Here is a 14249-nt window from a genome sequence, read left to right on the forward strand (position 1 = left end):
AAAGCTTGACAATGAAAAAGGAAGACAGAAGAAATGTTGATGAGTTTGAATTGCGTTGGGGAAGACTTTTTAATATACCATAGACTGCAAACAAATCAGTCTTAGAAGAAATACAATTAGAATGCTCCTTACAAGTGAAGGTGAAAAAACTTCATTTATTACTTTGGACACATTATCAAGAAAGACAAATCACTAAAAAAGAACATCAAGTTTGATACAGTGTCAGTGAAAAAGATCCAAAGCCCTCAATAAAGGGACTGACACATAGCCACAACATTGGGCTCAAACATACTAAAGATCATGAAGGGATCATTTCACTTGTTTTACATAAGGTTGCCATGAGTTGAACTCAACTGGTGCCAACGAATAACAAGTATGTACATATACATCTTTGTATATTAAAAAGTATATTAAAATTAAAATCCATCTTTAAGAAAAAAATTCCCCCAAAATATAAATTGTCAAAAATGTTACCTTTAGTTTGGAATATCTTAGGTAACAAGTTTTCCTCTATAAATTCCTGAATTTTCTAAAATGTCTACAGTGTGTATTATTTTTACTGACAGGTATTTTATACTAAAAGAAAATTTAAATAAACTATATATTTTTTTAATTTCACTGCAGGTATACAGAATCCATGGGAAGAAACAATTTTTTTCTAAAAAGAGTATACTATTAGTATGAAAGCAAAGTGTGCCTAGCCAAAGAGAGGGCATATAAAATGACAGACAACGAGGGATTCACGTGACCTCAGCCAGAAACTCCAAGACGGGTAAGATGAGGAATTGATTAAGAAAAGCAAACTCATTGTCAGAGTTGATTCCCACTCCAGTTGCTATGGGGAGTTGCTTTGCTGCCACTTAATACAAAGCACAGAAAACATCTTGGAGAAAAAGACAATCAACCTGTCAATCCTAAATAAAATTTGTGTGGGCTGAAGCGCTGGGCTGAATTAAACAGGAATTCCTTTTGTAGTAGCCTTGGTTTCCTGACAATCAGAGCCTGAAGCAATGTTTGCATACCGGTGGTTTCTTTGGGAAATGATCCCAGGTGGCGGAAAAGTGGGACAGGAGGAATAAAACAGGGAAAAAAAGAGAGCCAGTATGAAGGTGAATCATATTGTTGGCCATTCTTTTGATGACTGAAATCTCTTCTGAGAGACCTGCCGGGGACCTTATGAAACTCATCTCAGAATATCTGGCTGAGAACAAAGAGGGGACACATTTATCTATCAGATCCCATTGTCCTTACAGGTCAAGTGTGGCTCAGCAGGCTTTAACTTCTACATATTTCCTGACTGTACTTCTGGAGATGTCCTGTGGGTGCCTGCAGCATCCCAAACTGCTGTCAGATCAGCCCAAGGACATCAGCAAGAGTTTCTTGGTCAGGGATGAATAAGTAGGAGGGCTGTAATTTTGCACCTACATGGAACTGGTTGCCACAGCAGGGCCTGGAGTAGCCGTTTGGACTTGAAAAAAATACAGGAAGTATTCCATTCACTTTTCAAACACCTTATTGTGGGGTAAACTACAATTCAAATCCTGGGTCCAGTTTCTCTGCCCTAAGATTTCTTTTTTTTTTTTTAAGATTTATTTGGCATTTTCCGTTTTGTCTCTGCTCAGACCTTACCACCAACTGGTTCCTCAGAATTAGTTACAACATAAAGCACTTGCTTTATGGCCTATCAATACTGAATGAATATGGGCCGTTAGATTGTGGTCAGAATATACAAGGTATAAAGAATTATTAACCCTGACATACCTGTGTGTTTGGAACTTGAGAGTCATGAGACCATTTTCAATGGCACATTTGGCCAACATTTCTTTTGGTAGATCTCAGCAGGAAACTCTTGCTGATGTCCTTGGGCTGGTCTGACAGCAGCTTGGGATGCAGCAGGCACCCACAGGACATCTCCAGAAGTACAATCAAGAAGTATGTAGAAGTTAGAGCCTACTGAGCCACACTTGACCTGTAAGGACAATGGGATCTGATAGATAAAAGTCAATAAAAATAGTGAGAGTATGCAATGGGATAATTATATCTCAGTTAATGCACTTTAAATTCCACAGGGAAATTAATTACCAAATTTATTTGTAATTTCCACCCCTGAAACCACAGTGGATACAACTTTTGGATACAAAAAAATAAAGATAAAAAGCATTTTCAATGTAAATGTTGATGACGACTTTTATTTCCTATTAGTCACAGAAATCGGGAGAGACTATTCCTCTCTTCAGGGAATGTAGTGAAGGACTACACCCAGGACCAACAGACGCTGATTGGATGGTGAAATTTATTAATCTTTAGCAAGGATAGCATGGATGGTAAGCATTTATTCTGACTGCATTGTAAGCTCTGAACACTGCCTTTGACTCAGAGCTAAACAAATTTATTTACGAGCTATTCTCCTGCTAAGTGAAAATGTGACCAACCTATATGAAGTAATTATTTTATCCAAACAGAAGAAAGTTTGCATATCTATACATATATATGTATATCTAGATAATATAAATTACATTTTTCTCTGTAAATATACTGATTTTAATCCTTTTGAAATGTTTGTTTGCCCCCCTTCCTTCAAGCTTTTGCAAACATTTAAAAAATAACTTCTCATTTTCCAAGTAAAATGAATTGAATGATTTGTGTACTATCCCTGGTCAGATGTTAAAATAAAGCAAATTTTTTTTAGTATAATATTGAGAATTTCATGATGGAAATAATAGAAGTATTCATTGTCATATCTGGCTCTTATTAGAGGAGAAATCAAAGGAGTTGATAGATTAATGAAGTGAGTAACTTGCATTTTAGGTAAAGGAGAAAAGATAGCTATAGGGAAGAAGAAGCACAAGTCAAGGAAATTAAGGGATGCTCTAAAGTGGAGATACATTACTCCCTTTCTCCTTCGTTACTCTTTGTGGGAGAAGCGTACAGTGGGTAGTTAAGAGCATGAAATGCTGTGGATTTAGACAGCTTAATGTCAGAGTCTCCTGGGCACCAATGTGGAATAAATTTAATGAGTGGGGGAGAGAATGGGTTAATTGTAAGAGAAAAAGAAGGGCTTACTTCAATAAATAATTGGTACTAGTAACAGGAGAGAGCATAGAAGATGTTGAGAAAAATACATCTCTGCTTTGACTTTTTGGGCGAGAAACCATGGGTAGTAGCTGGCACTAACCTAAAAATTCCTACAATACTTCCAAGAATAGAAGAATTATCACAGCCACTTAGGCTTCCAGTGCCATTGTAACATTTTTATTGCTCTTCATAACGTTGTTAACATATATTTAGCTCTTAACACAGGTTAGCATGAATCAATGAGGTACATACCTTGAATATAAACAAGTCGATAATCAAGATAAATAATATTTCATTGAAATATTTTTTTCAATAATGCAAAAGTGCACAATAAATGGAATATCAAAATTTTAAATAAAGACAGGATTTGAACCTCCACTTGAACACTTCATTCTGGTCCTCTTTCAACTTGTCAAGAGGATGAGCTACTCCAGGACAAGAAATGCATCTTCTGTAAGCTCACTTTTACATCCTATCCATAAGGTGATGGTAGTTCTTGACTTGTAACTTGAGCTATTACAACTATTACTATCTCCCCTTTTCACTCTCAGAAATAGACTGATCAGAATGGTAAATTATATAGTAAGCCTACCAGTGTAAGGTTTAGCATTAATGACTTTGCGTATATGTTATAGGATAGCTGATCGATTAACTAAATTTGTTTCTGCAATACTCACTCTGATTCACACATGCTTAATCAATTTTTCTGATGCTAATTTGCAACTTTTTTCCCAGTTATACCCTCTGAGAATTTACCATGGAAAATATCAATAAAGTCACAGAATTTATTCTCTTGGGACTTTCCCAGAAAAAGACAATTAAAACTTCCTGCTTTCTATTATTCTTACTTTGTTACATAGCTATTTGGATGCGAAACTTGCTCATAATCATTTTCATCACGTACAGTCACCTAATAGGCCAACCCATGTATTTCTTTCTTAAATACCTTGCTCTCGCAGACCTGTGTTATACCTCAACAGTGACACCCAAGCTTCTCACTGATTTACTGGAAGAAACAAACACGATTTCTTACGCTAGCTGCATGGCACAGCTTTTTGCTATGCACTTCTGTGGGGGGATAGGAATTTTCATCCTCACAGTGATGGCCTATGACCGCTACGTGGCCATCTGCAAGCCCCTGCACTACACGGTCATCATGAGCAGGAGGAAGTGTTATGTATTGGTCTTTGCTTGCTGTACTGGGGCATTTCTGCATTCCTTTGTGCAGTGTCTCCTCACTATCAACTTGCCTTTCTGTGGCCCCAATGAGATAGATCACTACTTCTGTGATGCGTATTCTTTGCTAAAACTGGCCTGCACAGACACGTACATCTTCGGGATCCTGGTTGTTGCCAATTCAGGCATGATGGGTTTGGTGAATTTTGTTGTCTTGATGCTGTCTTACTTCTTGATATTATACACTGTCAGGGTTCACCCTGCCAAAAGCCGCAAGAAAGCTCTTTCTACTTGCAGTTCCCACATAACAGTTGTGGTTCTTTTCTTTGCGCCTATCCTGTACATTTACATTATACCAGCTATAACTTTTCCAGAAGATAAAGTGTTTGCTCTTTTCTACACCATCATTGGCCCCATGTTCAACCCTCTGATCTACACTTTGAGAAGCATGGAGATGAAGACTGCGATGAGGAAAGTTGGTGCCAGAATCCATTGTTGGTTGGAAGGCAAATGATCTGAAAGGCACATCTACTCCTCATTCCACACCCTATCCAAGAGAGTTTGCTCCATCTTAAGTTTATTAAAGCAAGAACTGACCGTAAGAAACATAAGCATAGGCACTGATACCAGTTCATTAATATTATAATTTACTTTAAAAGACCTTGATCTTTCTTTATTGATCTGTATTTCTTATTTACACTATTCCCTGGTACTTTGAGTTATTATTTCCTTGTTCAACTGTTGTACTTTTATTTGGTACTTTTTTCTTTAGGTTTTGTCCATAATCAGAGCCCACATTTCTATCTCCTGAGTGCTTTGGTTCCACGAAGAATCTCCAAATTTACATAAGCTCCATTGGTATCTATCATCCCACATTTGAAGGGCTGTATGGACTGTTGGCATAGTGGTTAAGTACTTGTCTGCTATCCAAACTATCAGTGGTTCAAACCCACCAGGCACTCCATGGGGAAAAAAAAGTGGCCGTCCACTTCTGTAAAGATCACAGCGTTGGAAACTCTATGTGGCAGTTCTACTTTGTTCTGTAGGGTCACAATGAGTCAGAATCGACTCAAGGGCACAGGGTTTGGTTGCGGATATATGGCCTGTTATTTTTTCTGCATTTCACATCAAAGGAGGAGCATCAGAAATTAAGAACCGTTTTTTCCACTCAGCCCATGCTTTTCTAATATTCACTGAAAATGCTAAATAAGAAGAAAAAAACTTTATGTAGGGTCTAAACAATAAAATATCATTTATGTAAGAAATAATAGGTATATAGAAAAATTAGAAGTGTTTCTGTAAAATAACTGTAGTGAAAAAATAAGTACTGTGCTTTGAAAAGAAACTTAAAATTGTTTTATTATTTTTGTTATTAACTTTGGTAAAACAGTATTTAAAGATTTTAACATTTTTATTTGCATTTACTTTATACTTTAAAAATATTTTTTTATACTATAAGAAATACAAGCATAAAAGTCCTTATATTCACACATTTAAGTAATCTTGTAACTTTATAACTTATTTTAGTCAGCAAAAGGTTTGTGAAAATCATTTCCTCTTAAAGAAAAGCCACATAAACTCTAGTTTTGAAATAATGACCTAATTATCTGCTTTATTTTACTGATGAGTAAACTGAAACTTGGAGGATGAAATAATTTTTAACATCAAACTGAAAACTAGAGAGGTAGTTAAATAGTCAAGTAAAGAAAAAACAACAAAAAACAGACAAAATGCCCATCTTATATTTCTATATGAGGAAGTATAGCTCACAGGTCCACATTACCAAATGTAGTCTCTATATCTCGTCAAATCTTATTTTACGATTTTTTTCAATTTGAATTTAGGTAATAAGTGTAAAATATTTTACTTAAAAATTTTTATTTAATTGTCTTGAGCATTGTGCTCTTCTAAGATCTATCTATATGGGATGAAATTGACAACATCAACTTGAAATATTAGCTAGGAAACTTGGGGGCCAGTGAGTTTATGTTAATGAAGGAGCAACAACTCAGAAAAGGAGAGTGAGAATGGTTGCACAACTTGAAGAAGGCCATCAGTGTCACTGAACTGTACGTGAAGAAATTGTTGAATTGGTGTATGTTCTACTGTGTATATTCTCAGTAACAACAAAATTACTATAAATTATATAAAAATATTTTACTTAAAAATATCATGTGTTTTGATGGGCTTGTTTTCTTTCTTTTGGTGGCAAAGCCAGTGTGTTTTCCTTATTGATCTTATATATTGAATGTCAAAATAGTCAAAGTAGCAGCATCCATGACATATCAAGCAGGACAATGGAGTCACTTTCTAGGCATATTGAACTTGTGAGAAATAAGTATGCGTATTGGGAAAAAACAGTGGGCAAAAGACATAAAGGGGAAATGATTTAATTAGTATGGGGAGTTACGCCCTCCCCAATATTCCACCCAACGCTGCAGTACATACAAGATATGAGATGTTTTTTGCTCTTTCCTCTGTGAGTTTCAGCTGTCAGACACCTCTAATAGACTAAGTATCTTGCAGTCTGGATAGTCGAATCACATCTTTGTCATTCAGTAGTTTTGTGACCTTGTTATTGTTATTATTAGTTGTCATCGAGTCACTCCCGACTCCTAGCAGCCCTGTGTACAACAGGAGGAAACACTGCCTGGTCCTGCACCATCCTCGTGATCTTTGTTACGCTTGAGTCCATTGTTGCAGCCACTGCGTCAATCCATTTCTTTGAGGATCTTCCTCTTTTTCACTCACCCTCTATTTTACCAAGCATGATGTCCTTCTCCAGGGATCTATCGCTCCTGATAAAATGTCCAAAGTAAGTGAGACGAAGTCTCACCATTCTTGCTTCTAAGGAGCATTCTGGCTGTACTTCTTCCAAGACAGATTTGTTCATTCTTTTGGCAGTCCATGGTGTATTAAATATTCTTCCCTAACACCATAATTCAAAGGCATAGATTCTTCTTTGGTCTTCCTTATTCATTGTCTAGCCTTGGAATGCATATGAGGCGACTGAAAACACCAAGGCTTGGATCAGGAGCACCTTAGCCTTTAAAGTGACATCTTTGCTTTTTAACACTTTTAAGAGGTCTTTTGCAGCAGATTTCCCTGATGCAATGTGTCATTTGATTTCTTGACCGCTGCTTCCATGGGAGTTGATTGTAAATCCAAGTAAAATAAAATCCTCGACAACTTCAATCTTTTCTCTGTACATCATAGTGTTGCTTATTGGTGTGAGGATTTTTTTTTTTTCTTTATGTTGAGGTGGAAACCATACCGAAGGCTGTAGTCCTTGATCTTCATCAGTAAATGCTTCAAGTCCTCTTCACTTTCAGCAAGCAAGGTTGTGTCATCTGCATAACACAGCTTGTTAATGAGTCTTCCTCCAATCCTGGTGTCATGTTCTTCTTCATATAGTCCAGCTCCTTGGATTATTTGCTCAGCATACAGGTTGAATAGGTATAGTGAAAGGATACATCCCTGACACACACCCTTCCTGACTTTAAACCACTCAGTAGCCCTTTGTTCTCTTCTAAGGGCTGCCTCTTGGTCTATGTACGGTTTCCTCATGAGCTCAATTAAGTGTTCAGAAATTCCCATTCTTCGAAATGTTATCCATAATTTGTTATGATCCACGCAGTCAAATGCCTTTGTGTAGTCAATAAAACATAGGTAAATATCTTTTCTGTATTCTCTGCTTTCAGCCAGGATCCACTGGACAACAGCAATGATATCCCTTGTTCTGAGTCCTCTTCTGAATCTGCCTTTAATTTCTGGCAGTTCCCTGTTGATGTACTGCTGCAACTGCTTTTAAATGATGGTCAGCAAAATTGTACTTGCATGTGATACTAATAACATTCTTCAATAATTTCTGCATTCTGTTTTTTGAGTGCCTTTCAACTTGAGGGGCTCATCTTCAAGCACTATATCAGACAATATCCCCCTCATATTCATAAGGTTTTCACTGGCTAATTTTTTACAAGTAAATCACCAGATCCTTCTTCCTAGACAGTCTTAATCTGGAAGCTCAGCTGAGAACTGTTGACCGTGGGTGACCTGCTGGAATTTGAATACTGGTGGCATAGCTTCCAGCATCACAGCAACACTCAAGCCCCCACAGTATCACAACCTGACAGACAAATTGGGGAATATTTGTGACCTTAGGAAACTTAAACCACATTCAATTCACATCTTAAGTATATATGATGTGACTTTACTATAACATATATTTATCTACTTTGAAAATAGCATCCAAACTAACTAGGAGACATATTCATAAAATGTGTACATATATCTAGGTCATATAGGGTTATATAGAGATACCCTGTAGGACAGGGATTCATTGGCTTATGAGGTGTGAGGTTTGAATTCCTTTTATTGTGACTATTCGATATTTTGTATTATCTTTGTTTCTTATAAAATTTTGTAGAGATTAATGTTATGGAAACATGATAAAGTGGTTAGAGATAGAAGGCTTTAAAATAGATTTTTAACTATATAAAGGGGTATACTCTGTCAGTATATTTTGCCATCCTGACTTTTTCAACATCACCAGAAGAACTCTTAGACAAAAAAAAAAAAAAAAAAGAGAGACTTCTAGTTAGACCTTTTTAATTTGGAGAGTGTGTGACCCTTTTTAATACATAAATTGGCTATTTTTCTTGTAAGAAGAGACCTTATGGATAACAAGCTCATCATATATGAAGATTCTGTTGTAATATTGGGAAAAGAATATGTAAATAAACCTAAATCACTCGGAAAGCGTTGACCCAATACTATGTTTCCTGATTCTTCAGTGTCTGGGCTGGCTGATTTGGCCATTGGCTGATTGGACCCACATAGAAGCCTTTCTTGCCCACTATTGTAGCTGTATGAAGCCAACATATACATAGAAGTAGAAAAATGAGTGAAGAGGAATAAATATCAGCAATATGGTAATGTTTAATGTTCAAATGGATTACTAATACATGGAGATGATTCCAATAGTGTATGAGAACAAGAGCTATTCCATAAGATATTTATATATTAATTCAATAAATATTTATTGAGTTCCTTGTATATGGTAGAAAGTTTGCTTGTTACTAGGAAAAGAGCAGCGAAATAAACATGACATGACCCCTACCTTCATGGAACTTACAATCTAGCGAAGAATTAAAAAAAGGAAAGCAAGTCAGGAAAGGAACTGAAAGAAGAACTCCACTGATAACGAGCTGTAGTTCAAGGCTTGGCTTTTACATGGTCTGGAGTTGTCATGAGATGATATTTATTTGCATCTCAAAGTGCCTTTCAAATCATTTGCTTCCCTTCCACAAACATTTTATTATGCCACACTTTACTTATGGCATTTTTCATCTCCGTGTTTCTAAGTGTATAGATAAGAGGGTTGAGCATGGGGACGATAATTGTGTAAAAAAGTGTAAACACTTTATTTTCTGGTAAAGTTGTTTTGGGTCTAATATAAATAAAGATGACAGGTACAAAAAACAGAATCACAACAGTGATGTGAGAACTGCAAGTGGAAAGTACTTTGTGGCGGCTCTCTGCAGAGTATGCTCTCAAATTATACATTATCATCACATAGGATGCCATCAAAACCACGAAGATCAGCATTCCCATGAGGCCAGAATTGGCAATCACTAAGAAACTGATTTTGTCTGTTTTGGTGCAGGCCAGTTTCAGCAAAGGATAGACATCACAGAAGTAGTGATCTATTTCATTGGGGCCACAGAAAGGCAAAAAAATTGTAAGGAGAAACAGACCAAGGGAATGTAGAAGCCCCCCAGCACCTGACGCTAAGAGAATTGAGTTACATCTTTGCCTGTTTATGATGATGGCATAGTGCAGTGGTTTGCAGATGGCAACGTATCGGTCATAGGCCATCCCTGTGAGGATGAAAACCTCAAAACCTCCGAAGAAGTGTGTGGTAAAAAGTTGTGTCATGCAGTTTTTATAAGAAATGATCTTCCTTTCTGTCAGTAAGTCAGTCATTAGTTTGGGTGTCACGGTGGAAGTGTAGAAAAGGTCTGAGAGAGCAAGGTAACTAAGGAAGAAGTACATGGGCTGGTTAGTTAGCTGGCTGAATGTGATAGAAATCATAATAACCAGATTTCCCAACCATATAGCCAGCTAACAAAGTAAGAAAAATAAAAAGCAGAGCATTCAGACTTTCTTATTCTGAGAAAATCCCAGAAGAATAAATTTGGTAACATTATTTCTATTTTCCATGGTTTGATGAAATTACAGATAGCTCTGGAAAGTTACCTGAAATGAGAAAGTTAATGAGACAAATTATTGATAAGGAAAAGGAAATCTATTATCTAATTGAAATGACACAAATGCATTTTCTTAGACCCATGCTTGCTGGGAGCCAGGCTGCAAGGGCGGCCCCTCTGCACCCACTGCCCCTAGCATAAACATCGAAGAATTCCTGAAAAGTCAGGAATATCTCTGTCATCTGTGTTATGTTTCTGTTTCATTTTCAGCCTGTGTATAGCAGAATGTATAAGCATAAAATTCCATTATAGATTTAGGGACCTTTGGACGGGGGGCGTCCTACTCATAATCCCCTGGTAAAATCCCGGGTAGGGACAGCCCGTGTATTACCTGAGGATCAACATGAAGTTGTCTTAGGGGAAAAACGAATAGCTCAACTATGGAAAACAAAACCAGGATGGTGGAATCCTGGTATTTACCAAGGCCCTTTTGTGATTAAACCACCACCCACACATGATCCCATAAAAGTGGAAAAACAAAAGGCAGTGAGTTCTCTCAGCCAATTTCTCAGCCAATTACAGGTCAACCTTCTCGTCTACCCCGCTCACTGCTGCGCTTTACTGGTCTTTGGGTATAGAGATTGGGCTAATTGTCCTTGGCATAATCGTGGACAATATAATGTAACCCAAAGTGGCTGGACTTCAAGAACTTGGCCACCCTGGACAAGATGGACAAAGCCTATGTGGCAATGGTTTTGCAAAAAGATTAATTGTTATAAAAACTGTGGAAGGTATTGCAAGATTAAGCATAAGTGTAAAGCAGTATGAAGTCAATTGTTACTTTAAATCAACTAAACAAAAACTCATTGTATTTGTGTGCGCATGCAGAACTGTACTATGTGTCACTTGGAAAATTATGTCTCTGGGAAATGATGTTATACTGCCCCTTTGTTGATCATGCGATGTTATGCTTTTGTAAGCTTATGATATAAAAGACCATGTAAAAAATAAAGAGCAGAGGCTTCTTTTTCTGCAGAATGAAAATATAAGACACACTACCTCTCATTCTTTTTCGCCGAACTCTACCCCTCCTCTGGTGACCCTGTTCATTGCTGAGGCTGGCCCCCGGCACATGCTATCTTGAGGTTCATAGAAATCATTTATTCATTCAAAATAATCATTTTGAACACTTTGTGGCACTACTGTTCTAAGAACTGAGGATACAGTGACAGATTAGGCACAATCCAAGATTTTGTGCAATTTGAATGTTTTGCTTAGGAAACAAAATTTTTATGATCAAGAATAAATTAACAAAATAATCAGTAATAATTTTATGTAGGTGACCATGTAATGTATTCTGAACTGGAGACTTTTGAGAGTGAAACCGGGCACTAATAATAAGTACACTGTGAGAACAGGCACTCAACAGAACTTTGTAGGGAGAACCAAGATGAGTTTCATAGTAATGATGGGCCCTCTAACCTCTGGGATCCTCATAGAAAACTGCTTTGTGTACCTCACAAGATTATTTTTCATAATTTGCTAGAAAAATGGAGTATGGGATAATTTAATAATCCCAGAAGAATTACTTGAATATAAGATATTGCAACTGCCCAACTATTTAGGTATTTGTAAGACAGCTCCTTAATACACAATCAGAATCTTGTAATGTTAACTTCTAGGAAAAAAACAAAAAAATAAATAACAATTACTAAGATTTTACTCAGAAAAAAAATCAGGCATTGTTATATTTTTACATGTATAAACTATTATGTGTTCAGTTTCTCTCACTAAACAGGTATTACTTTTTCCATTTTCAGATGAGGAAAGTGAAACCTTGAGTGGTTAAGTAATGGATACTAGCTCACAAATCTATTAAGCAACCAATATTGGTTTTGAAACTATGTAGACTAGCTTTGAGGCCCTGGTGGCACGGTGGTTAAGAATTTGGCTGCTAACCAAAAAGGTCAGCAGTTCGAATCCACCAGCCACTCCTTGGAAACCCTATGGGTTACTTTTACTCTGTCCTATAGGGTTGTTATGAGTTGGAATCGACTCAATGGCAACAGGCCCTTTTTTTTAGACTAGGTTGTGGCTTATGCTCTAAAACTCTATGCTATGTTACCTTCTAGAAATAGGGAGACTTTCAAAGTATCTTATCTAATCAATTTATTGTAGAACTGTTGAGAAAGTATGTACCAAGTAAGTATTTGTAACATACATGCCCAGTTCCAAACCAGAAGAAATAATTTTAGGTAAAGAAGAGGAGTTGAGCTGTCAAATACTAACATAGGTCATATAGCCAAAGAGAAGGCTAAAATGTTTTTAACTTGAAAGGAAAATAAAGGAAGAAAGAAAGAAAAAGGATCTCAGCACAGAAGAATAAAATGCAGTTATTCTACCCAAGATTAAAGGCTTCTTGATATTGACAAACTTGGGTTTTTTTAGGAGGTCACCAGCTAGCCAGCTTTATCTCTTGCCATATGTCTTAACAGACATATCCCACACACTTAAGTGAAAAACTGTACAGTTAACCCCAATATTTAGAGGCATGACCTACATAAAGTAGAGAACCCTGTGCCTACTTTCTAGACTGATTTATAGTTATTCTGTTAATATGATTGGACAATTGAGAATCAACAGAATTTGTAGAAATCCTAAAGTATACAAAAGAATGATGCAAGCAAACAAAAAAACAACTGACCATGGAAGAAAGAAGAACTATTAAAAAATCTTTATCACTTTCTTCTAAAATAGTTAAGAAGATATTGTTAGGAGGAGTCCTTTGTTAGGAGGAGTCCTTCTTCCTCACCACACATTTCAATATAGAATTTTCAAGGGAGTCACAATGCTGGACTCTCTCTAGTCCTCTATTATGTTGCTCTGGGGTAGTTGGAGGTATTGACTGACTAACTACTTTTGGAGAAAGATCTGGACAATGCAGCTTATCTCCTTTCTCCCAACTCTCATTAGGTCTCTGGTGGTATAAAATGGAGGTCACCATACTACTTACCTGACTAGGCTTTTCCTAATGAGATCACAAAAATGAGGGTGGGGGGAGCATTTATACTGTACTTGACACATGAAAAAAACAAAACAAAAACAAACCAGTTACCATTGAGTTGTTTCCAACTCATGGGACGTCCCCATGTGTGTCATAGTAGAAATGTGTTTCATAGCTTTTCAATGGCTGACTTTTTGAAAGTAGATCACCAAGTCTTTTTTCCCAGGTGCCTCCAGGTGGACTCAAACCACCAACCTTTTACCAACTTTTTGAATAGCAGTGTATTCATTAACCGTTTTCACCAACTTGGGACTCTGCTCGTCCCATAAAACCAAACCAAACCTACCGCTATGGAGTCGATTCTGACTCATAGTGACCCCATGGGGTTTCCAAGTTTGTAAATCTCTGCAGAATCAAACTGTCACATCTTTCTCCTGAGGAGCTGTTGGTGGTTTTGAATCGCCAACCTTTCAGTTATCAGTCAATTGCTTTTGCTAAACTGATATTAACTAAGGGAAAAATTTGGAATTAAACAAAAATGTACTACAATTTTGAACAAATAATGCAATATTAAAAATAACCAGTCATCCATTTGTCAGGTAACTCAGGATTAAACAGAAGAACACATTATTTTTCTGAATTCACTTGTGATCTCTTTGCATTTATAAGGTGATTTTTTTTCCATAACATTTTTTTCCAGATGTTTTTTGTAGCTCTGCTTTTTGTATACCTACAGCTCTTTTTTTTTTTTTAAGTTTATTTCTCTTGTAGGTTTAGAGTAAATG

The 14249-nt window shown here is 36.7% G+C and overlaps 2 protein-coding genes across 2 annotated transcripts; one reads left to right on the plus strand and one right to left on the minus strand.

Moving 5' to 3' along the window:
* The first annotated feature begins 2838 nt into the window (after nucleotides 1-2838).
* Nucleotides 2839-5514, plus strand: LOC100674408 (olfactory receptor 4P4-like). The gene has a single exon (XM_003423173.4). It carries the CDS (start codon nucleotides 3833-3835, stop codon nucleotides 4763-4765), a length of 933 nt encoding a protein of 310 aa, XP_003423221.4. The 5' UTR covers nucleotides 2839-3832; the 3' UTR covers nucleotides 4766-5514.
* Nucleotides 5515-9438: 3924 nt separating this feature from the next.
* On the minus strand, nucleotides 9439-11546 carry LOC100674692 (olfactory receptor 4P4-like). The gene has a single exon (XM_064296172.1). The coding sequence runs from the start codon at nucleotides 10342-10344 to the stop codon at nucleotides 9535-9537; it is 810 nt and encodes a 269-aa protein (XP_064152242.1). The 5' UTR covers nucleotides 10345-11546; the 3' UTR covers nucleotides 9439-9534.
* Nucleotides 11547-14249: the final 2703 nt, after the last annotated feature.

This window comes from Loxodonta africana, chromosome 13 (assembly GCF_030014295.1).
Source record: "Loxodonta africana isolate mLoxAfr1 chromosome 13, mLoxAfr1.hap2, whole genome shotgun sequence".
Lineage (NCBI taxonomy): Eukaryota > Metazoa > Chordata > Mammalia > Proboscidea > Elephantidae > Loxodonta > Loxodonta africana.